This window comes from Bufo gargarizans, chromosome 2 (genome assembly GCF_014858855.1).
Source record: "Bufo gargarizans isolate SCDJY-AF-19 chromosome 2, ASM1485885v1, whole genome shotgun sequence".
NCBI classification, from domain to species: domain Eukaryota; kingdom Metazoa; phylum Chordata; class Amphibia; order Anura; family Bufonidae; genus Bufo; species Bufo gargarizans.
In genome coordinates this window covers 58044414-58071134 of record NC_058081.1, presented here as the reverse complement: position 1 = coordinate 58071134, position 26721 = coordinate 58044414, and the positions used below count along the sequence as shown (strand labels likewise).

The window sequence follows — 26721 nt, the reverse complement described above, 5'->3', positions numbered from 1 at the left end:
ATGCTGGTTAAGTGCAGGGAGCAAATCCAAGCACCCGCGGTAAAAACTGCAGGGACCTGTTTACACATCCGGAACCAAAACACACAGAGAGGACCGTATGGTACCAAATGACAGGATGGAGGGTAGACAAAAATAGCCAAGCCAAAGGTCAAAACCAGACGGGATCAAGGAACAAAGTCACTAGACAGAGGGAGGACAACATACACAGGTGATACATATGACTCATTACTCTCTCCCAGCAAGCAAATGCTACAGGGACAAACAGAGAAAGTTGCTACGGACACGCTCATGTAACCAGGGGGCGTGGCTTAGTAGGGCTGTCACCAGGACATGGGTTAGGCGCAGCGCCATGAGGGGGTGTGGCTTAGGCACAGAGTTACCAGGGGACATTGCCTGGACTGCGCGTCACGGGGGTTGCGGTTAGGCATCACATCTCACTCTTCGAGGACACCACTCCAGAGTGCATTGCTGGAGCCCAGCAAGGTAAGTTAGTGACAGTAAACTAAAATAATAGAAAAACAGAACAAAAAACAACTCTCATTTAAATGCTAACCATTGCTACAATCGTCCTGTAATCCGAGACTATACATATTAAATAGAGATGAGTAAATTGATTGTAAACTAATCAGATTCATCCCGAATTTCACAAAAGTTTTTCTAAATGAATCCGAAGTTTTAGGAATTCAATTCTGATGAATCTTGCAAAAACGTCGCCCCCCCCCCCCCCACTTTACTTTTAAAATTCAGTACACTTCGTGAGGGAAACGGGGCAGGAAAGATAAAGATGTAGAATCACACGACCCCGGGTGGGCCCTGGCCGGCGGGTGTGTCCACAGTTCTTTGCAGTCAGCCTGACAGTCAATCAAGAGGGAGGATATTGTCTGGTCTATCAGGCTCTACGCTAGCTCTGAAGCACAGACGCAATTTTAGCGCATATTAAAACTAACAGGGAAAGGTTAAAGGACCCTAGCATGTATAGCTTGGAAGAAAGACGAGACAGAGGGGATATGATAGAAACTGCTAAATACATAAAGGGAATCAACAAGGTAAAAGAGGAGAGAACATTTAAAAGAAGAAAAACTGCTACAAGAGGACATAGTTTTAAATTAGAGGGGAAAATGTTTAAAAGTAATATCAGGAAGTATTACTTTACTGAGAGAGTAGTGGATGCATGGAATAGCCTTCCTGCAGAAGTTGTAGCTGCAGATACAGTGGAGGAGTTTAAGCATGCATGGGATAGGCATAAGGCTATCCTTCATATAAGATAGGGCCAGGGGCTGTCCATAGTATTCAGTATATTGGGCAGACTAGATGGGCCAAATGGTTCTTATCTGCCGACACATTCTATGTTTGAGCTGATGTGATAGGATGTCTGTGACAGACAGAGCAATAAGACACACAAGCCAGCCATTTTAGGGTTTTACAGAGACAGTGTTTACAGACTAGTTAGGTAGATTTAATTATTAGGTCGAAAGTCAGGTTTTATCAGCATAGGGGCAGTTAATGTACAGCTGGAGCTGTTTATAAAGTCATGTATTCCCCTGCACAAGATAAGACACATGAGCTTTTAAAGACACAGTACTCTTTTTTTTGTGCAGTAGTCAGAATTTTTGTTTGTCCTAAAAGCTTCTACAGTTCATAAGTTTTTCATAAGCATATATCTTAGCATCACCAGCAGCATATATGCTGTGCAATTGTGCCTTTTAATTTCCAAAAACCTGCTGCAAAGCTTCTACAGTTTATATGTGTGCAATAAGCGTATTTTAGTGCATCAATAGAAGCGTAATAGCGCATATTTTTTGGCACCCAAGGGATGTTGAATTATGCCAGTTTTTTCCCCAAAAACCTGTTGACATTTTCTACATGTCTACAAAAACTTAAATAAGCAACAGTATACTGTATATTTTAGTCACACTCAGCGGCACCTGTGTTTTTTCCCCCAAAAAAGCCTGTTGCAGTTTTTCTACTATTTCAACCAAGTGAGCATATTTTAGTGCATCAACAGCAGTACACATTTTGGTCACACCCATCCTATTGTGACTCTTGTTTTCCCCAAAAACCTGTTGTAAAGTTTCTAAAGTAAATAAGCTTATTTTTCATCATCACTGCAAAAGGTGCACTACAACAATATGCAAATGATAATATATAGCTAAACCCTCACGCTGGTGTTAAAATGAGACTTTAGCCAATATATTCCAGTAAAGAACATATTGGAGCCCCGTGCACCTCGTCAAGGTATCTCAGTTTGGCGCGGGACCTAACGCTAACCTATCTGTAGTGTGTGAACACTGTCTGATAGGTGCAAAAGTCCGACTCACAGCCAAAGCTCCCAAAAACGTCCAAAGTAGGATCACAAATACAATGGGAGGAGGGAGGAGGCTGTGAGCCCCACCTATAACAGGCACATGCGACGCAGGCTACCAGGTGCACCAGATTGTTACCAAAGATGAAAGCTGGCACATTCCATACATATAACAAAACCAAATCACTGCATTAAGTGGTCTAAATGGGAGGAAATGCTCTGAACCCCAAATACTGTAGCGTATTTATAACCGGGGGAGCAAATCCTCCTCATGTGATCCGTTGCTAACGGCAATCCCCGGCAAAACTGCATACAATGGAGGGTGCCGGCAATGGACCACATGTGCCACAACAACATCCTACACAAAAATGGATACAATGGATATACTTTCCAGCATCACCATCAGCAGACTCCAATTATGCTTTATTTTTCAAAACAACTTTTGAACATTTTATTATAAAAAATCTATAAAGCAGAGATTATTGTACCTAATCTGATGTAGTCGTCCATATGATAGTTGCCATATATTGTAATAGTGGACCTTGCTGGTGCAGGCTGAAATTTTCTTTCTAAAAATGTAATGAAAATTGTTTCCCAAAATATCCATTTATCAGAAAAAAAAATTATGACAATTGTCCTCAAGTTCCAGGCCTTCACCAAAATTGTTTAAAAATTCAAAATATTGATGGCAATTGTCCTCGAGCTCCAGGACTTCACAAAAATTTCTTAAAATTGTTTTGTCCAGAAAAAAAACCTCACGAAGTGGTGCCTTTTTGTTGCGGATTTTGTTCCTGACATGCTTCTAATTTCAAAGTTTGCAATGGAAAGGCTGAAATCCGCTATGAAAATCTGGGGTGTGAATTGAGGTGCTGCAGTTTTAAATATTTGCACAACAGGTCAATGCAAATTTTTATGCCACATGTGAATGAGAATTGTTCAAAAATTCACTTTTCCGAAACTGTACAATTATGCATATTTGCTGGATGGCAGTCATATGTAAATAGAGCTGAAAATTGTCTTCAGGTTTCTTGCCTTCACCAAAATTGAGAAAAAATTGTCTTTTACCAATTGCTGAAAATTTTTTTTGTTCCTTCTCTCAAAAATATTTAAGGCCACTTTCACACGAGCGGGTTTTCAGCGTGGGTGCTATGTGTGACGTGAACGCATTGTACCTGCACTTGTAGTGTCCCACTAGGTAAAGGTGGGAGCTACACAATGGTTAATATGTCTTTTGCATTAATGTGATGTTTAATATGCATTTCCCTGTGTTATCTGGGTGTCAGGCCTGTTAGGGTGTAGTTTAGCCTCCTAGACGTTAGAGGGAGCTAGAGGGCCCTAAGTATATATAGGTAGGCCCAGACAGGGGAGAGTAGTTCATTCCAGGTGGCTAGAAGAGTAATGTAGTCAGCCTGTAGATAAAGTGAGCCTCAGTTAGCTCAGAAGATTACCCCAGTAGAAGAGATGTGCCTCCTGGGAGCAACCTGCAGCATCCCTCAAAGTAAGGACAATACAGCAAGTTCAGATAAGTAACTTGATGAGCAGAGGGGCTTTAACATAAAGCAAGAGCTAATACTGGAGGAAGGATTTATTACCAAGGATTAAAGCCACCATTTAGGCATCCGGGCCTTGGGATCCAGCCAGCTAGAATAGCTGAAGGGGATAGTGCAGCATAGACCTGCTAAGCATTAACTTTATACCCTCCAAGTATCTTGCAAGATTATACCTGCCATATTGTCAAGTAAACTTGCTTGTGGAGTATTGTTCAAGGGACTGCATCATCATTATCAACTGTAAACTGTCTGTACAAAGTTGGACTGTTTTCCAAAGTAAAGCAACGTTTGGTTCACTATGCCACCTGTGTACCTCACTTACTGCTGCTAGAAACCGGTGTGCCACCGTTACAGGCACTGGCGTCACGATTCTTAAAGGGACCTTGCCTCAGGCACTCAAAACACCCGCAACACCCAGGGCACCTCACACACCATCAAGTCTGGTCCTGTCACCACCAGACATCTGAGAAGCTCTGACAGATGCCTTTCAGAACCTCCTCCTTGAGCTTCCTTTTGTTTTGCTTTCATTTTCTCATCTCGTTAGCCTCTCTCAGCTGTCATGTAGTTGCACTGATTGCATCCCTTTAAATCCCTTCCCAGACTGCTTCACTTTGCGGTTTATATTCCTTCCTGGAGTGTGTGCATGCTGATCCTACTTCTGAGTCTTCTACAGATAAGTTTTGTTCATTCATTTGTGTTTGCTGGATCCCAGGTGACCCTGACTCCCTCCGTATCAAGTGTAGGGAGCCGGTGGCCATGTCCCCTCACTATTATAGGGTGTTCAGCTGTTATACAGTCGAGGTACGAGGATATGCGATCATCTACCATTGGGATTTTCGCATAGGCTGAGCAGTCAGGGAGAGAGCCAGGTCTGATGCAGGGCTCTCCCTTTTGTTCCTTAGTTTTGGATATTCATTTTGTGTCTTCTAGTTTCCTGTACACCTTCCGTGACAGGTCCCTACATCCAGAGTGTGCCCCAGAGGAACTTGTGTCTACCTTTCCTTCACTGCCACATGCCTGCCCAGGGTCCTCCAAAAAGTGAGTAACCCTCGATTGCCCATAACCGTGACCTCACAATTGCAATACCCTGCGGGTCTGGCGTGCTGCACACTGAATGCTGACCAATTCATTTCAATGGGTCTGTGCATATGAGCGTTGTTTTTCACGCATCACTTGTCCATTGCATGAAAATCTCAGCATGTTCTATATTCTGCGTTTTTCACGCCCCATAGAGGTGAATAGGGCTGTGTGAAAAACGCATTGCATCCGATAGCAAGTGCGGATACAATGCGTTTTTCACCGATGGTCGCTAAGAGATGTTGTTTGTAAACCTTCAGTTTTTTATCACGTGCGTGAAAAACGAATCAAAACGCATTGCACCCGCGCAGAAAAAACTGAACAACTGAACGCAATCGCAGACAAAAATGACTGAACTTGCTTGCAAAGTGGTGCGAGTTTCAGTAAACGCATCCGGACCTAATCCGTCACTGTGTGCAAGGGGCCTAACATTGTCTAGTCTTCCAAGAAAACCATTCTCTCCAGTGTGACTGCATATGTCTACAAGCTGTATCCAATTAAGAATTATTTTTGGAAAAAAATAGCCTTACATTATTTCTCAAAGCTTAAAGGGGTTGTCTCAATTCAGCAAATGGCATGTATTATGTAGAGAAAATGAATACAAGGCACTTACTAATGTATTGTGATTGTCCATATTGTCTCCTTTGCTGGCTGGATTCATTTTCCCATCACATTATACACTGCTCATTTCCATGATTATGACCACCCTGCAGTCCATCAGCGGTGGTCGTGCTCGCACACTATAGGAAAAAGCATCAACCTATGTGCACTCCCACGGTCCTGACCACCAGAGAGGCTATGGATCCTTCAGGCCATGGAAACGAGCAGTGTATAATGTGATGGAAAAATGAATCCAGCCAGTAAAGGAAGCAATATGGATAATAACAATACATTAGGAAGTGCCTTGTATTAACTTTCTCTACATGATTAATGCTATTTGCTGAAGTGTGACATCCCCTTTAAGCAGGGTACTGACTCTCCTAAAAGAGACTAGCCCTGTATGGTGCCTTATTGCCAAAGCTCCATGGGGAAATAATATGCAAAGAGGTATCTCTCAAGGAAAGAGAACATCTCACCAGCGCCACCTTGTGGAAGTGGCTCCCTATGAGTCAACATCTGACTTTTTAACAAGCCTTGGAATATGACAGTCGGATATGCGTCCATAGACAGCTGTTTTGGGTGCTTGTCCCTCATCAGTACAGAGTAGAATTCTGGATCTCTGGCTTGGCATTTCCCCTTGTCATATTCCAAAGCTTGTTAAAAAGTCAGATTTTGACTCAGAAAGTCAAGTAGCTGTAGGTCATCTTATTAATATACTGTTTTTCTTTTGTTGACCTAAGGTTTCATTCCCGAGTTATGATTCTTTTTCTTAATATACAAATTAGACCTTTGGTGTAATGAGGGCATCACCATTGCTCTTGTTGCACCCAAGCTCCTTTTTGTGGCCAGCCGTTACCTGGCTGCTTTGATTGACAGGTCCAGGCAGTGGGAAAGCAGCCAGGGAGGGGCTGGCTACAGAAATGAGTGGAGCTTGGGTGCAACAAGAGCAATGGTGATGCCATCGTTGCACCAAAATTTTTATTTGCATATTAAAGGAAACCTGTCACCAGGATTTCGCGCATAGAGCTGGGGACATGGGCTGCTAGATGGCCGCAAGCACATCCGCAATACCCAGTCCCCATAGCTCTGTGTGCTTTTATTGTGTTAAAAAACCTTTTTGATCAATATGCAAATGACCCGATATGAATCCTGTGTCCGGAGATGAGTCAAGCGGAAAGGAGCCCAGCACCGCCCCGCGTCCTCCGAATCTCCTCCTTGCTGGCTGACGTCACAGAGCTAGAGCGCCGAAATCTCGAGATGCGCGAGCTAGCGCATGCGTAGTTCGTTCCCTGTGCTGATGCCAGCACAGGGAATGAACATGATGCCGACACTGCGCATGCGCTAGCTCGCGCATCGCGAGATTTCGGCGCTCCAGCTCGGAGGACGCGGGGCGGTGCTGGGCTCTTTTCGCTTGACTCATCTCCGGACACAGGATTCATATCAGGTCATTTGCATATTGATCAAAAAGGTTTTTTAACACAATAAAAGCGCAGAGAGCTGTGGGGACTGGGTATTGCAGATGTGCTAGTGGCCATCTCACAGCCCATGTCCCCAGCTCTATGTGCAAAATCATGGTGACAGGTTTCCTTTAAGAAAAATAATCATAACAGGATTAACAAAAGCAAAACAGCATTTTAACCTGGTGAACCACAGCTATGTATCTATACAAACAGCTATTGCTGTCTTTGCATTAAAGAGCTTGAAAGGGGAGAGAAATAAAATATGTAAAAATGTAAAAAAAAAAAAAAATGAAAAAGAGAGAGACAATATTAAATATTCAAAAATGACAAAAAAAATAGAGAAACCATTCTAATACCGTGCTTCATTTTAGTGTCAGTTTATTGTAAAATGCAGATGAAAAAAAACATTTCTGTACACCTTGCCTCTAATAAAATAAAAAAAAAAAGAAGAAAACAATTCTCTAAAAAACATATACTGTATATGTGTTGCAAAAAAAAAAAGAAGCAAAAAATTTGGTAGCCCAGGGAAAAAAACTGCCACAATTTATTAAAAGTGTCGAGTCATTTAAAGGGTTTATCAGGAAATAATATTGGTGACCTATGCACAGGATCACGTCGTCGGGGCTCAGAGTCTCTGCACCCCTGCTGATCAGCTGTTTCGGGAAGCTCTGGCACTCACCTGAGCTCTAGTGAGCGCGGCAGCCTCCTGGGCGCTTAACAAGCACAGCACTGTACAGTGGCTGTGCTTGGTATTGCAGCTCAGCCCCATTGAGCTGAAACTAGACCATGTGACCGACGTACAGTGATGTCACATGGCCCTCTTCTAACAGCCGATAAACGGGGGTTCCAGGTGTTGGACCCCTGCCGATCTGATCTTCCTCAGTAGTGTTGAGAGGAGTTATGAAAACTTTGATTCAGCTGCTTCGCCGAATTTCACAAAGAAATTCTCTTTGTGACAAATTACTTTGTCGCGAGGCGCATTTCCTAGTAAGTAGCGGGTGCAATGATGGGGAACAGCAATTGCGATGCCATCCGTCATTAAACCCCTCAGATGCCGGTTTCATTGCTAATCACGGCATCTGATGTAAAAATGGAGACCTTTCAGGGGTTAAAAAACAAAATACTCACCTTATCCATTTGAGTGCGAAAAAGCCACCGCAGCCATCTTGATTGAAGATCCCACTCGAAATCTTGTGCGGTGCGTGATGTCATCATGCTGGCCTGCGTGGTGATGTCATACATCACCGCTCATATCAAGATGGCCACAGCGGCTTCTACGCACTCAAATGGATGAGTTGAGTATGTATTTTCTTTTACGTCATTTCATGGAAAATGTATTCGTTACCACGAAGCATGAGGAAGTTCGGCAGCGAATCAAATTTTCCCTGAAATTCGGATCGAAGTCCACTTCGGAAAATTCGGTTCGGTCAACCCTATTCCTGAGGATAGGTCATTAATATTAATTCCCGGATGACCTAAAAAGCAGTTTGGTCATTAAGGAGTTGACAAATTATGGTCATTCAAGCTGAAACAGCGCCTCCTCTATCTTTATCCCTGCAGGTCGCTGTATTTCTGCTGGACACGGAAGGCTCCATGGATATGGAAGGTGACAGAAAGGCCAGCATAAAGATGTGCATGTTAACCATGCTGCTCAGCTCACACCTTGTAAGTAGCCTTTATTATCCTAATGCACCCATCATTATAATGAATGTGTCATTTGGACCCCCCCCCCCCCCTATTTCTACATGAAGACCCACCAATGATCCAGTGCAGTGGCGTACATAGAGAAGTAAGGGCCCCATAGCAAGGATCAAACCAGACCCCCCACACAGGACAGAAGGGTTTCTGCCTAAACCCTTTTCAATTACCCTTGGGACATTTTTCCACTACCTCACTTGCTAAAAGTTGTTCCTTTAGAGGGTAGAGTCCTGACCAAGTTTTCACCTCCAGTAGAAGAGGAGATAATCCTAACTAAGACTGGGCCCCCTCTTGCTCTGGGCCCCATAGCAGACACATGGTCTGCCACTATGGTAGTTACGCCCCTGATCCAGTGTTATCCCCAAGTGAGCTGCAGGTGGCCACATATTCCACTACAGGTGAAACGTGGCACCCATTAGAATGAAGGAGTTGCCCTTTGACACATGGTCGCATGAAGTCTTCCGAGAAGGGTTTTGCTCTGTGCGTTGTCTCGTTTCTCTGAAGGCAACTCCTTCCTTCAGAAGGAAGTCAATCATGGAACACTGTCCTCTGTGGAGCCGATATGGCCTAATAGAGGTTGTGGACTCTCATAGAATTGAACAGAGCAGGCTGAGAGTTGTAGTTTAACAACTGCTGGAGTGGCAGAGGTCGCTCACTCCTAGTCTAATAGGACGGAGCCTCTAAAAAGGTATTGCAGTTACAAAACAATATCCCCTATCCACTGGATGGGTGATAACTAGAGGATGGACAGCAAAACCAGCAGCCCCCAAATACTCTGTGTCTTTCACCGTTTCAGGTGTACAATGTGAATTCCAGCATAAAAGAAACCGACATTGACGATCTTGAGGTGAGAAAACGATGCCGTTAATGTCACTGATTTCCACTTTTTGGATGTTACTTGCATTTATGGTAATAATTTCTGTTCTTTTCCAGATTTATTGTCATGGAATCGGCAGTGATAAACGCTACAAATTAAAGGTATAGAGTGTGATTATGGCAAATGACAAGTTTGCACTGGTTTATGTAGATCCAGGTAAATGCATTTCCAAATGCATATGCAGTGCCTAAATTAAAATCTGCATATCATCTCAAAAACATTCATAACTGTATAGGTGTTTGTCATAGCCAAGCTGTGCCTAGGTACAAAGATATAGAAGAAAGAGGGCACCAAAGAAAATATCAGTATGGGCCCCATCATGCTACCAGCCTGGTCAGAAGGGCCTGATGTTCCTTTGTCCCTCTATGTCTTTTCCATGACCCTTGGGCCAGTTCTTTACTTTCTTGTTTGCCAACTGTTGGAGTCCTGTGCAGGTTCTCGCCATCTGGTAGCAAAGGTATGGGATAATCCAAATGTTGCCTATCATACTTGGTCTCTTATAGCAGACAGAGCATTAGGGGAGGTCTGATGCTGAAGCCAGTTGCCTTACAGCCAGACAGCTCAGAAGTTTATGAGAAAAAGGGGATATAAGCTCCCTGTCACAAACAAAACTAAATACATTGCTCAAAGTGAGCTCTATGTTCAGCACTGGGACCTAAAGGCAAGAAGCTTTCTTATCGCACAGTGTCAGACTGGCCCACCGGGGTGCAGAGGATCCTCCGGTGGGTCCAGGCTCTGAAACCACAGTAGGACTTAAAGGTCCAAGAGAAAAAAAATATTTGGAGCTGACTTTGAAGCTAATCACTTGCCATCTATTTCTTTCATTCAAAATGTATTAGACTGTATTAATGATATAAGGGTTGGGGGCCCAATAATATTTTCCTCTGGTGGGCCCAAGGAACCCCAGTCTAAGGCTCCATTCACCTGTCCGCAATGTGTTTTGCGGATACACGGAGCCACAGATCCGCAAAACACGGAAAGCGGCAATGTGCGTTCCGCATTTTGCGGACCGCACATTGCCGGCACTAATAGAATATGCCTGTTTCTGTCCTGCAATTGCGGACAAGAATAGGACATGTTCTATTTTTTTGCGGAAACGGAAGCACGGATGCGGAAGTGCGAATCCGCAAATGTGGATGCGGACAGCACATTCCGGCCCCATTGAAAATTAATGGGTCTGCACCCGTTCCGCAAAATTGCGGAACGGATGCGGATCCATTTTGCGGATGTGTGAATGGACCCTAACACTGGTCATGGAAACTATATGCAAGCTATATGCAAGCTAGACAAATGACAATAGGAGTCTAAAACCACTACAAGACTTGGTCATCCGAATCATTTTGGCATTTTCTTTTCTATTTTATTCCAGTACTTTGATTTTTTGATTCGAAACTGGTATGACCCGAAGAAATGTGCAACAAATGATGCCGAATCCTATATAAATAAGGAAACTGAGGTTTGTAATTTTATTTTAACTCATTATTTTATTATTATTACATGTGAAATTCCTTTAGTGCCCCAAAAGTCCAAAAACTCTAATCGTTCGGTGCTTGTTTCTGGCACAGAACTGCCTGATAATGCAGGCTGAGATGAGATTTATAAGACTGCCCTTACCTAAAATACACAATCAAGCAACTTTGCTAATAGTCTTGACTCCAAATATCTTACCGTTTAATGCTACATTTCTGTGCAGAACTATGTGTGTAATGACCCAGACTGCCATTACCACTTCCGCACCCCGCTACTGTCTCCTATAGGCTAATTCCATGTGTGGGGTTTTGCTCTGGGAGACAGGCTAGCGGACGCAGTATAGAAGCAATCACAAAGTCTTTAACTTAAACCAGGCATGTCCAAACTGCGGCCCTCCCAGCTGCTGCAAAACTACAACAGCTGGAGGGCCGCAGTTTGGACATGCCTGATCTAAACAGTTTGGTGTTTATTCACACATAAGGAAAAACAAAATGACCGTTCACAGCCTTGGTGTTTGTTCACACCATGCAATGTCCATAGAACAAAATCTTCACCAGGTTAGCAGTTTTCCACCCGCAGTCCACAGCAGGCTTTAGGGGCCTGTTTCCCTGCATGCTGCTCTCAGCCCTTTAGCATGGCACAAATTCACAGGTCCCAAAACAGAGACTCCCCAGCTTCTCTGTCAGATGGAGGATAAACCACACCCAGCTAAGACTGCTGGCAGGGTTTTTATATAGGCCAAAAAAGACCCGGCCTGGAGCGTGGGGAGAAGCCACCCACCCAGCACTTTGGCTACTCCCAGTAAGAGCCGGCCCGGGTCGGCTTTACAGCCATACTAACAACAAAGTGTCAGTCAGCACTAGCTGCCGCTGACACTTAAAACTACCGTCTCTTACCTCACCGAGGCCAGGAATCTCGGTGACATAAACCTTCCATCAATGACGGCCCCTTGCGCCTTCCTACATACCTCCCCCCTTTGTTCAACCCTGAGGGGGGGAACACCCGCCAGATAGTGTATCCGGGACTCTTAAAGGGATTGGTACATATATATGTACCTTATTATGGTACAGCCCCTCTGGTGTAATGAAGGCAGTTTTCTCTTTGGCAGCCTCCGTCAAGGGTACCTGCCAGTACCCTTTGGTGAGGTCCAAAACAGAAAAATACCTGGCTTGGCCTAACCTCTCAAAAAGTTCATCTACCCGAGGCATGGGATATGCATCGAACTTAGATATTTTGTTTAATTTCTGAAAATCGTTACAAAATCGTAAAGTCCCGTCTGGCTTGGGAATTAAGACTATAGGACTGGCCCACTCACTTTTAGACTCCTCAATGACGTCAATCCGCAACATGAGCTGCACTTCGTCCGAGATGGCTTTTCGCCGAGCCTCGGGTACCCGGTATGGCTTTAACCAGACTTTTGCCTGAGGCTCAGTGACAATGTCATGTTGGATTACGGAAGTGCGTCCAGGGAGGTCTAAGAACACATCCGTGTTCCAACTAACGAACTCCCTGGTTTCCTGAGCCTGCTTAGAGGAGAGGCTGTTAGCAATTTTTATTGTGGTAACCGCTTCCTTTGCATCAGACAGAGGAGCCGAAACCTCTTGCCCTAGAAAGCCTGGCCGCGGGCTGTCTTCCGTACAGGTTTCCCTATTCTTCCAAGGTTTTAGTAAATTAACATGGTAAACCTGCTCCGGCTTTCGTCTCCCCGGCTGTTGTACCTTGTAATTTACCTCTCCAATTTTTTCACGTACCTCGTAGGGCCCCTGCCACCTGGCTAGGAACATACTGTCCACAGTTGGCACCAGAACCAAAACCCGATCACCCGGGTTAAAGATCCGGACCCGAGCCTGCCGATTATAGATCAGACTCTGGGCTCGCTGAGCGGCCTCCATATGCTCCCTGACAAGAGGCAAAACGGTCTCTATCCGCTGTTGCATCTTGGTAACATATTCAAGGACGCTTTTATGTGGAGTGGGTTGTTGTTCCCATGCCTCTTTGGCTACGTCCAACAAACCACGAGGATGTCTGCCATATAACAATTCGAAGGGCGAGAACCCAGTAGAGGCCTGGGGCACCTCTCGCACTGTGAACATGAGATAGGGCAGAAGAAGGTCCCAATCGTTTCCATCTTTGGACACCACCTTTTTAAACATGGTTTTTAGTGTTTTGTTAAACCTTTCAATCAGTCCGTCCATTTGTGGATGGTACACGGACGTCTGTAACTGTTTAATATGCAGCAACTTACAGAGTTCCCTCATGACCTTGGACATAAAAGGGGTCCCCTGGTCAGTCAGGACCTCTTTAGGTAGCCCCACTCGGGAGAACATATCCATTAGCTCTTTAGCTATAAGTTTCGCCGATGTATGTCGCAGTGGCACTGCCTCCGGGTACAGAATGGCGTAATCAAGGACAACCAAGATGTGTTGGTGTCCCCTAGCGGACTTCAGTACTGGGCCTACTAGGTCCATAGCGATTCGCTCAAACGGTACCTCGATGATCGGGAGAGGTACCAAGGCACTGCGAAAAAGGTGCTGGGGGCTAGTTGCCTGGCAGGTCGGGCCAGACTTACAGAACTCGTCCACTTCTTTAAACACACTGGGCCAGTAAAACCATTGTAGTATCCGGTCCTGTGTTTTCTGTATTCCCAGATGACCCCCGAGAACAGCTGGTGGGCTAACTCTAACACGAGTTTGCGATAAGTCTGGGGCACCACCAACTGTTCAATGGATTCACCTCGCAGCTGATTTACCCGATACAACATATTCTGACGAACCACAAAACGGGGGAACACCGACTCTGCCCCTGGTTGTTGTGGTTCACCATCTATTATTAGTACATTTTCCCAGGCTCGGGATAAGGTTGGATCCCGGTGTTGTGCAGTACCAAAATTATTCCCGGAGACATTGAGGTCTGCAAGCTCAGGCCCCGGCAGCAAGTCCTCCATGTCTCCCACCATTACACTTAACGGGGTTGTTTCCCCCCTCTTCCACCGAAGTGGCGGTCAACCCTACCTCTGGCCCTTCGGACTCAGGTTCCCAGGGTTCTGGTCTCCCCCCTGAGCCGGGCCACTCTGCTAGGGTTACCCCTGTCTCGTGGGTGTCAGTCACTCTCGTAACCGGCCACAGTGTTGGGAAGCCCGGGAAGTCTCTCCCTATTATAAGTTCATAGTGTAGGTTGGTTGCGACAGCCACCTTGTGGGTCCACCTGCCGGAAACCGTGGACAGAGACACCATAGCAGTAGGGTAGTCTTTTAAGTCCCCATGTATACACATGACTCTGACCTTACGGCTGGTGTGCTCAGCGGAGCGTACCCCAGGAAAGCCCTTACCAGGGTCACCAGACTCCCTGAGTCCAACAGAGTCTCCGCTGGAGTGTCTCCCACCTCCACCTGGCACAGGTGGTTCAGAGACTCCGGAGCACCCACTGCACACAGTTTCCTGGTATACAATGATTGATGGAAACCATAGTTCGTGTCCATGGGTTCCCCCTGATGTGGACAGTCAGCTCGAACATTGCCAGGCTCCCGACACCGCCAGCAGATTATTGGAGCAGGGGTTACATCCCGGGCGGGTTTGGTGGGCACCAGTCGCCGGGTCCGGGGTGGAGAGTTATGGGATTTGACTGCCCCCCTCCCAAAATAACCCTCCTGCAAGTTCTGGGTCGCCTCATAGCGCTCCACCAAGTCGGCCATCTCAAGCGCATTACCTGGAGAGACCTGGCCAATCCATTGCTGGAGAGGGGGCGGCAGAGCCCTCCAGAACCTGTCTGCTAACAACCGATCCAGCATAGCAGTGGGGCTCAGCACGTCAGGTTGTAGCCACTTTTGCAATAGGTTGAGCAGGTTATAATACTGGGGTCTCACGGGCTCAGCCGGGTTGAACTCCCACTTATGCACCCGCTGGGCCCGGACCAGCACATTCATCCCCCGTTTTGCCGAAATCTCCCCCTTTACCTTTGGGTAGTCGGCCGCTTGATCGCCCAGCAAATCGAAATACACCCTCTGAGACTCTGATGCCAGGAAAGGAGCAACGACCTCAGCCCACTGGTCATGGGGCAGCCTTTCCCTGGTGGCCACATTTTCATACATCGCCAGGTAGGTTTTCAATGTCATCTGTGGGTGTCATCTTAGGGATGGCTGCACGGACTGCTTTCTGGGTATCGTGGACGCTTGGGGTTGCTCTTGCTGTTTGCAAAACCATCACGTGTTGTAGCAGCAACTGCTTGGTCTCTTGCTGCTGCTTATTAGCCTCGCATTGCTGCAGGTTGGTCTCTCACTGCTGCAGATTAGCCTCCATGAGGGCCTTCAGAACAGCCTCCATTTTGTCACGTGTCACAGGTTTAAATCTAGCAGGTTTGATAAATGACATACACCTGTGTGCAAACCAAAGATATTTCTGCGTTCTCGCCAGCCTCACTGCGCCTGCCCACTCCAAGCCACCAATTGTAGGGATTTGCTCTGGTAGGCAGGGTATGTGGACGCAATACAGAGGCAAGACCACAGTTGAAAAACAAAAGTCCAGTGTTTATTCACACAGAAAATGCAGAAAAGAAAAAACAGTGATTTACAGGGTCCTGGTGTTAATTCACACAGCAAGAGTCCCCAGAACAACATAAATCACCTGGCAGACCACAGCAGGCTTTAGGGTGCCTGACTCCCAGCAGGTGGCTCTCATGCGGCTCTCAGCCTTGCAGCATAGTGGATCTCCTCAGCTCCCAAAAACACAGAGCTTCCACAGCTCCACTATCACTTGGAGGATCATACCACACCCAGCTGAGCTGCTGGCTGGGTTTTTAAACCCAGACCAAAACCTGGCCTGGACGTGGGGAACAGCCACCCACGCTGATCTTTGGCTGCTCCCAATAAGAACCGGCCCGGATTGGCTTTACAGCCACACTAAGTAAAACAGTGTCAGCGAGCACTAGCTGCCGGTGACACACAAAATTACCAGTTCCTATCTCCCCGAGGCTAGGAACCTCGGTGACACATACCTTCCGTCAATGACTGACCCTTGCGCCTTCCTACAGCCCATTTGATGGCCAGGCACTCTCTCTCTACACTATACTGTACCTAGTCTCGGCGGGGGTAAGTTTGCGACTCAGGAAAACAACAGGATGTTCCTCCCCATTGATGTCCTGAGAGAGTACAGCTCCGAGGCCTACTTCAGAGGCATCGGTCTGTACCACAAACTCCCTCTTGAAGTCAGGCGTCACCAATACCGGGGACCCACACAGGGCAGACTTCAAAGCGGAGAAAGCCTTTTCCATCTGCTCATTCCACTGAACCGTCACTGACTTGCGTCCCTTTAAAAACCCTGTCAATAGTGTGGCGACTGTAGCAAAATTGGGGACAAACCTCATATAGTACCCAACTATGCCCAGGAATGACTTTACTTGCCGAGTAGTGACAGGTCGGAGCCAATTCCTAGTTGCCTCAATTTTGTTCACCTGAGGTTTAATAATTCCGCACCCAATTATATACCCCAGGTACTTGGACTTGGTCTCTTCTAACCCTATCGCGCACTTTTTGGGGTTAGCAGTTAAGCCAGCCTTCCTACAGCCTGTACTTTAGGTAGGTGACTTTCCCAGTCGGTGCTGTGGATAACGATATCGTCCAGGAACGCTGAAGAGTACTGACGATGTGTATGGAGTACAATGTCCATTAGCCTTTGAAACGTGGCGGGAGCGCATGGAGACCAAAGGGTAATACCTTGTACTGATACAGCTCCTCTGGGGTAATGAAAGCCATTTTTTCCTTGGCAGCCTCTTTCAAGGGTACCTGCCAGTACATTTGGTGAGGTCCAACACAGAAAAATACCGGGCTTGCCCAACTTCTTAATAAGCTCATCCACTCGAGGCATGGGATATGCGTCAAACTTGGACACCTCATTCAGTTTGCGAAAGTCGTTACAGAACCGCAATGTCCTTTTCGGCTTGGGTATTAAGACTATCGGAATGGCCCATTCACTTTTTGACTCCTCGATGACACCTAGCTGGAGCAGTAGCTGCACTTTCTCTGCGATGGCTTGTCACCGAGCCTCGGGTACCCGGTATGGTTTTAACCGGACTTTTGCCTGAAGGTCAGTGATAATGTCCTGTTGGACTATGGAAGTGCGTCCAGGGAAGTCCGAGAACACATCAGTGTTCCGACTAATGAACTCCCTGGCTTTCTGAGCCTTCTTAGAGGAGAGGCTGTCAGCAATTTTTACTGTGGCAGCCGCTTCCCTTTCTTCAGACAGAGGGGCCTAAACCGCTTCCCCTAGGAACCCTGGTCATGGGCTGTCTTCCGTACAGGTTTCACTATCTTTCCAGGGTTTGAGCAGATTCACATGGTACACCTGCTCTGGCTTTCACCTCCCTGGCTGGTGTAACTTGTAATCTACCTCCAATTTTTTCAAGCACCTCGTAGGGCCCCTGCCACTTAGCTAGGAACTTACTGTCTAAGGTTGGTACCAGAACCAATACCCGATCACCCGGGTTAAAGGTACGGACCCGAGCCTGCCGATTATAGATCCTACTCTGGGCTCGCTGTGTTGCCTCCATATGCTCCCTAACCAAAAGTAACACTGTTTCCATCCGTCCTTGCATCTGGGTGACTTACTCAACAACACTTCTGTGCGGTGTGGGTTGTTGTTCCCACGCCTCTTTGGCCACGTCCAACAGACCGCGAGGGTGTCTGCCGTATAGCAGTTCGAAGGGTGAGAACCCAGTAGAGGCCTGGGTCACCTCTCGCACTGTGAACATGAGATAGGGCAGAAGAAGGTCCCAGTCCCTCCCATTTTTAGACACTACACTTTTTAGCATATTTTTTTATGTTTGATTAAACCTCTCTACCAGGACGTCCGTAGCTGTTTTATGTGAAGCAACTTACAGAGTTACCTCATGACCTTGGACATAAACGGGGTCCCTTGGTCAGTCAGAACCTCCTTAGGCAGACCCACTCGAGAAAACATCTCCATTAACTCCTTAGCTATGTGTTTGGCTGATGTGTGCCGCAGTGGCATCACCTCCGGGTACCGAGTGGCGTAGTCGAGGACAACCAAGATGTGTTGGTGTCCTCTAGCAGACTTCGGTACCGGCCTATAAGAGCCATAGTGATTCGCTCGAACGGAACCTCGATAATCGGGAGGGGTACCAGGGGACTACGGAAATGTGGCTGGGGGCTCGTTATCTGGCAGGTTGGGAAAGACTTACAATATTTTTCTATCTCTCTGAACACACTGGGCCAGTAAAACCGCTGTAGAATCCGGTCCTGCATTTTTTGCATTCCCAGATGACCCCCGAGAACATGCTGGTGGGCTAACTCTAACACGAGTTTGCAATAAGCATGGGTACCACCAACTGTTCAATGGATTCACCTTGCAGCTGGTTTACTCGATACAACATCTCTTGATGAACCACAAAACAGGGAAACACCGACTCTGCCCCCGCTTGTTGAGGTTCCCCAGCTATTATTAATAAATTTTCCCAGGCTCAGGATAGGGTTGGGTTCCAATGTTGTGCAGTACCAAAATGATCCCCGGAGACATTAAAGTCGGCTAGTTCCGGACCATGTCTCCCACCATCACACTTAGCGGGGTTGTCTCCCCCTCTTCCACCGAAGTGGTGGTCACCCCTACCGCTGGCCCTTCGGACTCAGGTTCCTAGGGTTCTGGTCTCAAAAGCTTCTAATTCTGAAAATATCCTAACATTAATTTTTATTTCATCAAGATCGTATCCAGTGTTTTGCCACTTAAAGGGAACCTGTCACCTGGATTTTGTGTATAGAGCTGAGGACATGAGTTGCTAGATGGCCGATAGCACATCCGCAATACCCAGTCCCCATAGCTCTGTTTGCTTTTATTGTGTAAAAAAAACGATTTGATACATATGCAAATTAACCTGAGATGAGTCAGAGCTTGAAAATATGACTCTTCTCTGGTCACACAAGTAAGATATGACTCTTTTATGTTAATTTGCATATGTATCAAATCGGGTTTTTTACACAATTAAAGCACAAAGAGATATGGGGACTGGATATTGCGGATGTGCTAGCGGCCATCTAGCAACCCATGTCCTCAGCTCTATACCCAAAATCCCGGTGACGGGTTCCCTTTAAAAATATTTCAACCAGCAATCACAATGTATTCTGTAAGGGAACTGGGCAGCAAGTGTTCAAGTCTTCTGCAGCTCCCCCACAGGGGAGTTGAAGTATCACATAATTGCTATTGAAAAGAATGGGCTATCTGTGTAATCAAAACATGTAGCTGATTATCCAATGTGTAAGGTGCTATTTGCAGCCACTGTGGCTAATAGATGAGTGTCCTGAAGTCTGGTAATGCAAGTTTATGATTTAGGGGGAATCTATAATTCCCTTTGCTCCAAAAAATTTTGCCACAAATAATTTTTGCAAAAAAAAGAGTGTGACTTTTTGCGATTTTACAGCACTTTTAAAATAAAATGGGTGGGCAGGTGGGCAATGTCAGCTATGTTTATTAGCTCTATGCCGGATTTATCAACTGCAACTGTTTAAAATGGGGCATACAAGGTGGAATCTCAATTCAATAGGGGGGTGGGTGGCGAAAAATAACTAGAGCAAAATCTCTAGACGAAGGTGTTATGTTTTTAGCAAAGTGCGAGGCTTAATAAATTTTGTGCAAACTACAGCAAGGCAGACTTAAGAGAAACTGACTTCAAAAACTTCCCCCAATGTTTTTGCTGAACAGAAAATGAAGAAAAGATACAAGAACTGCACATTTTTGAAGGTCCTTGATCAGTGTTCCTCCGAATGCTTCTTGATGCCGAACCCAGGCCCAGAAATCACTAGCCAGGAGACGGGAAGACTTAGAGGTAGTCGTCATTACTACGCTTACATGTTTTTTCTTGTTTTAATAACCTATACAGGCCCACTTGTATGTATATAGAAACCCTGTGCATCCTACATCTTATAGTACAGGACAGAACTAATTAAGGAGTGTCTCAGCAGAAGTAACCACTATAAATTTGGATCCCGCCACCTTTGGTATACCTACAGTATAATTTATCATTTGAAATTCTTACTCTTTCTAAGCTTAGTGGTAATGTGTTTACTGCCACCTGCAGGCTACATAGATATGATAGTTGTTAAAGGGTTTTTAAACTTTTTCACAAACTTTTTATATGTCATAGAATCATATTAAAAGTTTAGATTTAGATTAGAGTGCTAAGACCTCCACGATCCCTAGAATGAGGGGAGAGAAGCCGAAAATAGCACTTAGACAGGCTACATGGGTCCATCTCGATTCCTTCCTCAGCAGTGAGGAGAGAGCGCAATATGCGTGTGCTGCTCTTCCCTCGTTCTAGGGATTGGTGCGGTCTCAGCGCTCAGACCCCTATCGATCTAAACGTTTGATATATCTCTATGACATATCATTTTTGAAAAGTTTGTGATATGTTACATGTGTCTCAATAAAGTTATTCTTAAAATACCCTAAATGGCCTCATGAAACATAGGGGGAGATTTATCAAGACCGTTGTTTTCTTCACCGGTCTTGATGTCCCCAGCGCTGCCATCGGATAGCCTAACTTACAGACGTGGACAAAATTGTTGGTACCCTTTGGTCAATTAAAGAAATAACTTTAATCTGACAAAAGTAATAATAAATTAAAATTCTATAAATGTTAACCAATGAAAGTCAGACATTGTTTTTCAACCATGCTTCAACAGAATTATGTAAAAAAATAAACTCATGAAACAGGCATGGACAAAAATGATGGTACCCCTAACTTAATATTTTGTTGCGCAACCTTTTGAGGCAATCACTGCAATCAAACGCTTCCTGTAACTGTCAATGAGACATCTGCACCTCTCAGCAGGTATTTTGGCCCACTCCTCATGAGCAAACTGCTCCAGTTGTGTCCGGTTTGAAGGGTGCCTTTTCCAGACTGCATGTTTCAGCTCCTTCCAAAGATGCTCAATAGGATTGAGGTCAGGGCTCATAGAAGGCCACTTTAGAATAGTCCAATTTTTTCCTCTTAGCCATTCTTGGGTGTTTTTAGCGGTGTGTTTTGGGTCATTGTCCTGTTGCAAGACCCATGACCTGCGACTGAGACCAAGCTTTCTGACACTGGCTAGTACATTTCTCTCTAGAATTCCTTGATAGTCTTGAGATTTCATTGTACCCTGCACAGATTCAAGACACCCTGTGCCAGACGCAGCAAAGCAGCCCCAGAACATAACAGAGCCTCCTCCATGTTTCACAGTAGGGACAGTGTTCTTTTCTTGATATGCTTCATTTTTTCGTCTGTGAACATACAGCTGATGTGCCTTGGCAAAAACTTCGATTTTTGTCTCATCTGTCCACAGGACATTCTCCCAGAAGCTTTGTGGCTTGTCAACATGTAGTTTGGCATATTCCAGTCTTGCTTTTTTATGATTCGTTTTCAACAATGGTGTCCTCCTTGGTCGTCTCCCATGTAGTCCACTTTGGCTCAAACAACGACGGATGGTGCGATCTGACACTGATGTTCCTTGAGCATGAAGTTCACCTTGAATCTCTTTAGAAGTCTTTCTAGGCTCTTTTGTTACCATTCGGATTATCCGTCTCTTAGATTTGTCATCAATTTTCCTCCTGCGGCCACGTCCAGGGAGGTTGGCTACAGTCCCATGGATCTTAAACTTATGAATAATATGTGCAACTGTACTCACAGGAACATCTAGTTGCTTGGAGATGGTCTTATAGCCTTTACCTTTAACATGCTTGTCTATAATTTTCTTTCTGATCTCTTGAGACAGCTCTTTCCTTTGCTTCCTCTGGTCCATGTCGAGTGTGGTACACACCATATCACCAAACAACACAGTGATTACCTGGAGCCATATATATAGGCCCAATGGCTGATTACAAGGTTGTAGACACCTGTGATGCTAATTAGTGGACACACCTTGAATTAACATGTCCCTTTGGTCACATTATGTTCTGTGTTTTCTAGGGGTACCATCATTTTTGTCCATGCCTGTTTCATGAGTTTATTTTTTTACATAATTCTGTTGAAGCATGGTTGAAAAACAATGTCTGACTTTCATTGGTTAACATTTATAGAATTTTAATTTATTATTACTTTTGTCAGATTAAAGTTATTTCTGTGACCATTGTGACTTTTTCTTTCATTGACCAAAGGGTACCAACAATTTTGTCCACGTCTGTATGACGGGACATGCACCTAAACAGAAAGCTAATGCAGCTCATAGCTGCTGTAAATTTCGGTTTTTCTATGCTCCAGAAAATTGTTGGAAATGAAGACAAATGTAATTCTGCAGTACAGAACTATTTTGTTGTTAATTTGGCTTCATTATTTCCTGCACTGCCACACTTGCACCTCACAATTCATCACCGCTAAGGGCACCACCATCAGGCAGGAAAACCCCAGAACCAGGGTGTGCTCCGAAGGGTGTGCTCCTACCACTGCATGGCCCAGGAACCGTCCAAACTGTGAGTACAACTACTTCCATCCTCCACAACTCTCTTGTGGCTCACAGAATGGTTCTGGGATCAAAAGACATTAAAGCAAGAAATACAATGTTCAGAGTACCAGACCTGAACCTACAGAGAGCTACTGAGTAGAAGCTATAAACTTAAAGAAATGAAAATACAAGAAGTCCAAGATAGCAAAAGCGAAACTGAAGCTGTAAATTATGCTGAAAAACACACACAAAAAAAAGCAGCCCATGAAAAAAAAAACTGAAGAAGGCAAGGTGAAAACAAAAGCGCTGTCAGTTGACAACATACATACTGTGGAAGCATCCACCCATGCGGTAGAAAGCACTGTCCTGCATATGGAGAAACCTGTAGTAAGTGCAAAAAGCAAAACCATTCTTTTGCAGCATGCAGGCAGAAAGCAAGTGCAAAAACGCAAAGATCAAGAGCAGTGGCTCCGAAGAATCAGTATTCACAATGGTTCATACAATAGGAGCAGTAAGCACTCCAGGAGCACCATGGTTTGCACCATGGTTTGTACCATGGAAAGCCACTTTTCTTAGAAGATACATGGCAGAAAATGGGTCTGCTTACACGAAATGTAGAACATAATGTATCACTACATGATGACCATCAAACAACTGCAATCTAGGTTTGCACCGGGTATCGAAGTATCGATAGTTTTTCCATACTTTGATACCCGGTTCAGTTCGATACTGAATTTGGCATTTTCTCATACTAAGATGGGCTATTGCCCAGCTTAGTAGAAGTTAAGATTAGAGAGCATGGTGCTTGCACTGCCCGGCGCACACCGTGTACTCATCAGTGGCGCCAGGGGAGAGCACAGAAGCAGAGAAAGCTGCAGGGAAGCGGGGGTGAGATCGGAGAGGGAGCGCTGGAAGGACGTGTCATTGATAACCCTGAAGAAGAAGACCAGGACCTGTCCCCGCCCTCAGGACATAGTGCTGAGCTGCTGATGAGAACATCCCACTGGTGGCACAGCTCACAGCATGAGACATTGAGGTCCAGGTTGTATATGATGAGGTTATATATGATATGAGGTTACTCCCTATAGTACACTTTAAGTCATTTACTACTTCTACTATTGCTGCTCTCCATGTGGTGAGATACTGAAGCAGCATGGAGAGCAATGGGATGTTTAGCATAGTGATGGATTCTGGAGAGCTGGGGGTGAGAATGCAGGGGGTCTCAGGAGTAGGGGAGCCCCAGTGTAACTCTTCATATGGGGTTCCCACAGATTCTGCCCTAACTTAGCCGCAGTCTTAGGGTGGTTGTGTAAACAGAGGTTCCTGCGTGTCCTGTATGTGGAATAGGGCTGCAGCTAACGATTATTTGAATAATCGATTAGTTGCCGATTAATTTCTTCGATTAATCGATTAATCGGGAAAAACGACAAAATTACAAAACAGAGGTTTATATGATCTTACTTGAAAAATTATGTTCAAAGGCCATATTAAAACAAATTGTGGGCGACACTATTATGGGGGATCTGTGGGCGACACTATTATGGGGGATCTGTGGGCGACACTATTATGGGGGATCTGTGGGCGACACTTATGGGGGATCTGTGGGCGACACTTATGGGGGATCTGTGGGCGACACTTATGGGGGATCTGTGGGCGACACTTATGGGGGATCTGTGGACGGCGCAGTTATGGAGAGGGGGATCTGTGGACGGCGCAGTTATGGAGAGGGGGATCTGTGGACGGCGCAGTTCTGGAGAGGGGGATCTGTGGACGGCGCAGTTATGGAGAGGGGGATCTGTGGGCGGCGCAGTTATGGAGAGGGGGATCTGTGGGCGGCGCAGTTATGGAGAGGGGGATCTGTGGGCGACACTATTATGGGGATCTGTGGGCGACACTTATGGGGGATCTGTGGACGGCGCAGTTATGGAGAGGGGGATCTGTGGGCGGCGCAGTTATGGAGAGGGGGATCTGTGGGCGGCGCAGTTATGGAGAGGGGGATCTGTGGGCGGCGCAGTTATGGAGAGGGGGATCTGTGGGCGGCGCAGTTATGGAGAGGGAGATCTGTGGGTGGCGCTGTTATGGAGAGGGGGATATGTGCACTGTTATGGGCATAACAGTGCACAGATCCCTTTCCCTATAACAGTGCACAGATCCCCCTCCCCATAGCAGTGCTATACACAGACCCCCCCCCCTCCCCATAGCAGTGCTATACACAGACCCCCCCCTCCCCATAGCAGTGCCATAGACAGATCCTCCCCCTCCCCATAGCAGTGCTATACACAGACCCCCCTCCCCATAGCAGTGCCATAGACAGATCCTCCCCCCTCCCCATAACAGCCCCGGCCCCGATGCTTATAAGTCGGACTAATCGCTGCATCTTTATTTTACCTTTTTACAATGACGCTCCTGTAACAGCCAGGCAGAGCGGACGGCGGCGCAACGTCACTCACTCACGTGACGCACCTGCTCCGCCCACCTCATGAATGAAGGAGGCGGAGCAGGCGCGTCACGTGAGTGAGTGACGTTACGCCGCCGTCCGCTCTGCCTGGCTGTTACAGGAGCGTCATTGTAAAAAGGTAAAGTAAAGATGCAGCGACCGCCCGCCCGCATAGCAACGAATCGGCGATTATTCGATAACTGGATTCGTCGACAACGAATCCAGTTATCGAATATTATCGATTACATCGATTAATCGTTGCAGCCCTAATGTGGAATGACAGTATGAAGGCAGCCATGGGTCCCCATGTTGTCCATGATATGAGGAGGAGAGAGGTACTTGTTGGGCTTACTATATGTTAGGCACATTAGCTTTATCGATTCAGACTTCCATGTGTCTAACATTAATAGTAAGAGACCGCCTCACATAATGGCAAATGTGTGTGTTTTTTTTTAATTTTTTTTGTGAGGTATCAAATTGTTAAACGGGTTAGTGGACTAGGTCCTAAAGATGAAGGTCACTATATATCAATTGACGAATACTACAGAGTTAGTGATTTCTTAATGTATTAAAACATAACTTTTACTAAAGAGTTTAAGAAAAATAGGCCCAAAATACATATATACATAATTTACTCAGAGCGGCGGTATGACAGGTAATCGTGCGTGGCGGCACCCAGAAATACATTAAAGGTGGTACTCGGCTGCACCCATAAGGAACCCGTACTCCTACCGCTCCGTTGTCTGCGTCCAGGGTGCAGAATGCGTCCAGATGATGTCACGATGATGGACTCCAATGCAGACGCTCAGCTGCTATAGGGACGGCGGGGTACAGCTTAGGCCCTAGTTTGGCCCTGTAAAGTGGTCTATGGCTTACCCTGATACTAATAAGGGATAGCAGCCTCACCACAGGGCACTCGTCCTTATAAGGGCGACCCCGTCCGGAACCTTACCCTGTAGCCTGGCCCTGTTTGGCCCTGTTCTAGTCCCGCTCCCTACATGCACGTTTCAGAAAAAAATCATCATCAGGGGAGATATGAAACTAGGACTCTAATTACTTATAACGATAGTAGATATAATACACCTAAATGATCGTACATGGACTAATGCATGGAGTACTAGATAATACTCCACCTTAATTCGGGCATCCTTAGATAAGCCACGGGCAGTAAATCGCACCCGCGCTCTATTTCCGCCAGTATTTAAATGCCAGATGCGGCTCTCACCACTCCGGCGTGCCGTGTCATCAATTCAGTGCGTATGACGTGGCTGAGGCTTATGCGCATGCGCCCTGGCTAGGTACTCGAACTCGCGTACCATCCCGGCCGCGCATGCGCTATGGTCCTCCCGCTGGGCAGTGGTCACGTGGGACGCCGCTCAGACTAGATCACGTGAGCACGTCCTGTCGTCCTGTGTTTCACTTAGATTAGAGATGGCAGTTCACTTTTACGTATAGTTTTAGGAGAATGGATAGAAGCAAGTCTAGTGTCAGTGACTATGATCACTCAATGACACCTACTTGGGGTTTCCCTGTTCAGTAAAGCCTCAATTTTGAGGCATAGTTCAACAGAATTAGGGTATTCAGACAAAGTACGGTAACTAAAATTAAGTTGCTCGTTCAGGCTGGTAGGTGATACCGTACGCAGCCTGAAGATCCATCGGGTCTCACGCTGCAGGAGTATACGGTCCCAATCGCCTCCTCTTACTGGTTGTTTAACCAGTTCTATCCCTATGGCACTCAGGCATTTGGGATTCCCATTATGGACTTCATGTATGGACTTAAGTTTTTTTTTAACTCTTTAGTAAAAGTTATGTTTTAATACATTAAGAAATCA

The 26721-nt window shown here is 45.9% G+C and overlaps 1 protein-coding gene across 1 annotated transcript in view; it reads left to right on the top strand.

Annotated features, from left to right (window-relative positions):
• Positions 1-26721, top strand: part of LOC122927290 (RING finger protein 112-like) — a 79864-nt gene that overhangs the window by 21482 nt on the left and 31661 nt on the right. Inside the window, exons 5-9 of the mRNA XM_044278987.1 lie at positions 8550-8654; positions 9484-9534; positions 9621-9665; positions 10934-11020; positions 19737-19860. Coding sequence (XP_044134922.1) covers positions 8550-8654; positions 9484-9534; positions 9621-9665; positions 10934-11020; positions 19737-19860 — 412 coding nt within the window. The remainder of the gene's footprint in view (positions 1-8549; positions 8655-9483; positions 9535-9620; positions 9666-10933; positions 11021-19736; positions 19861-26721) is intronic.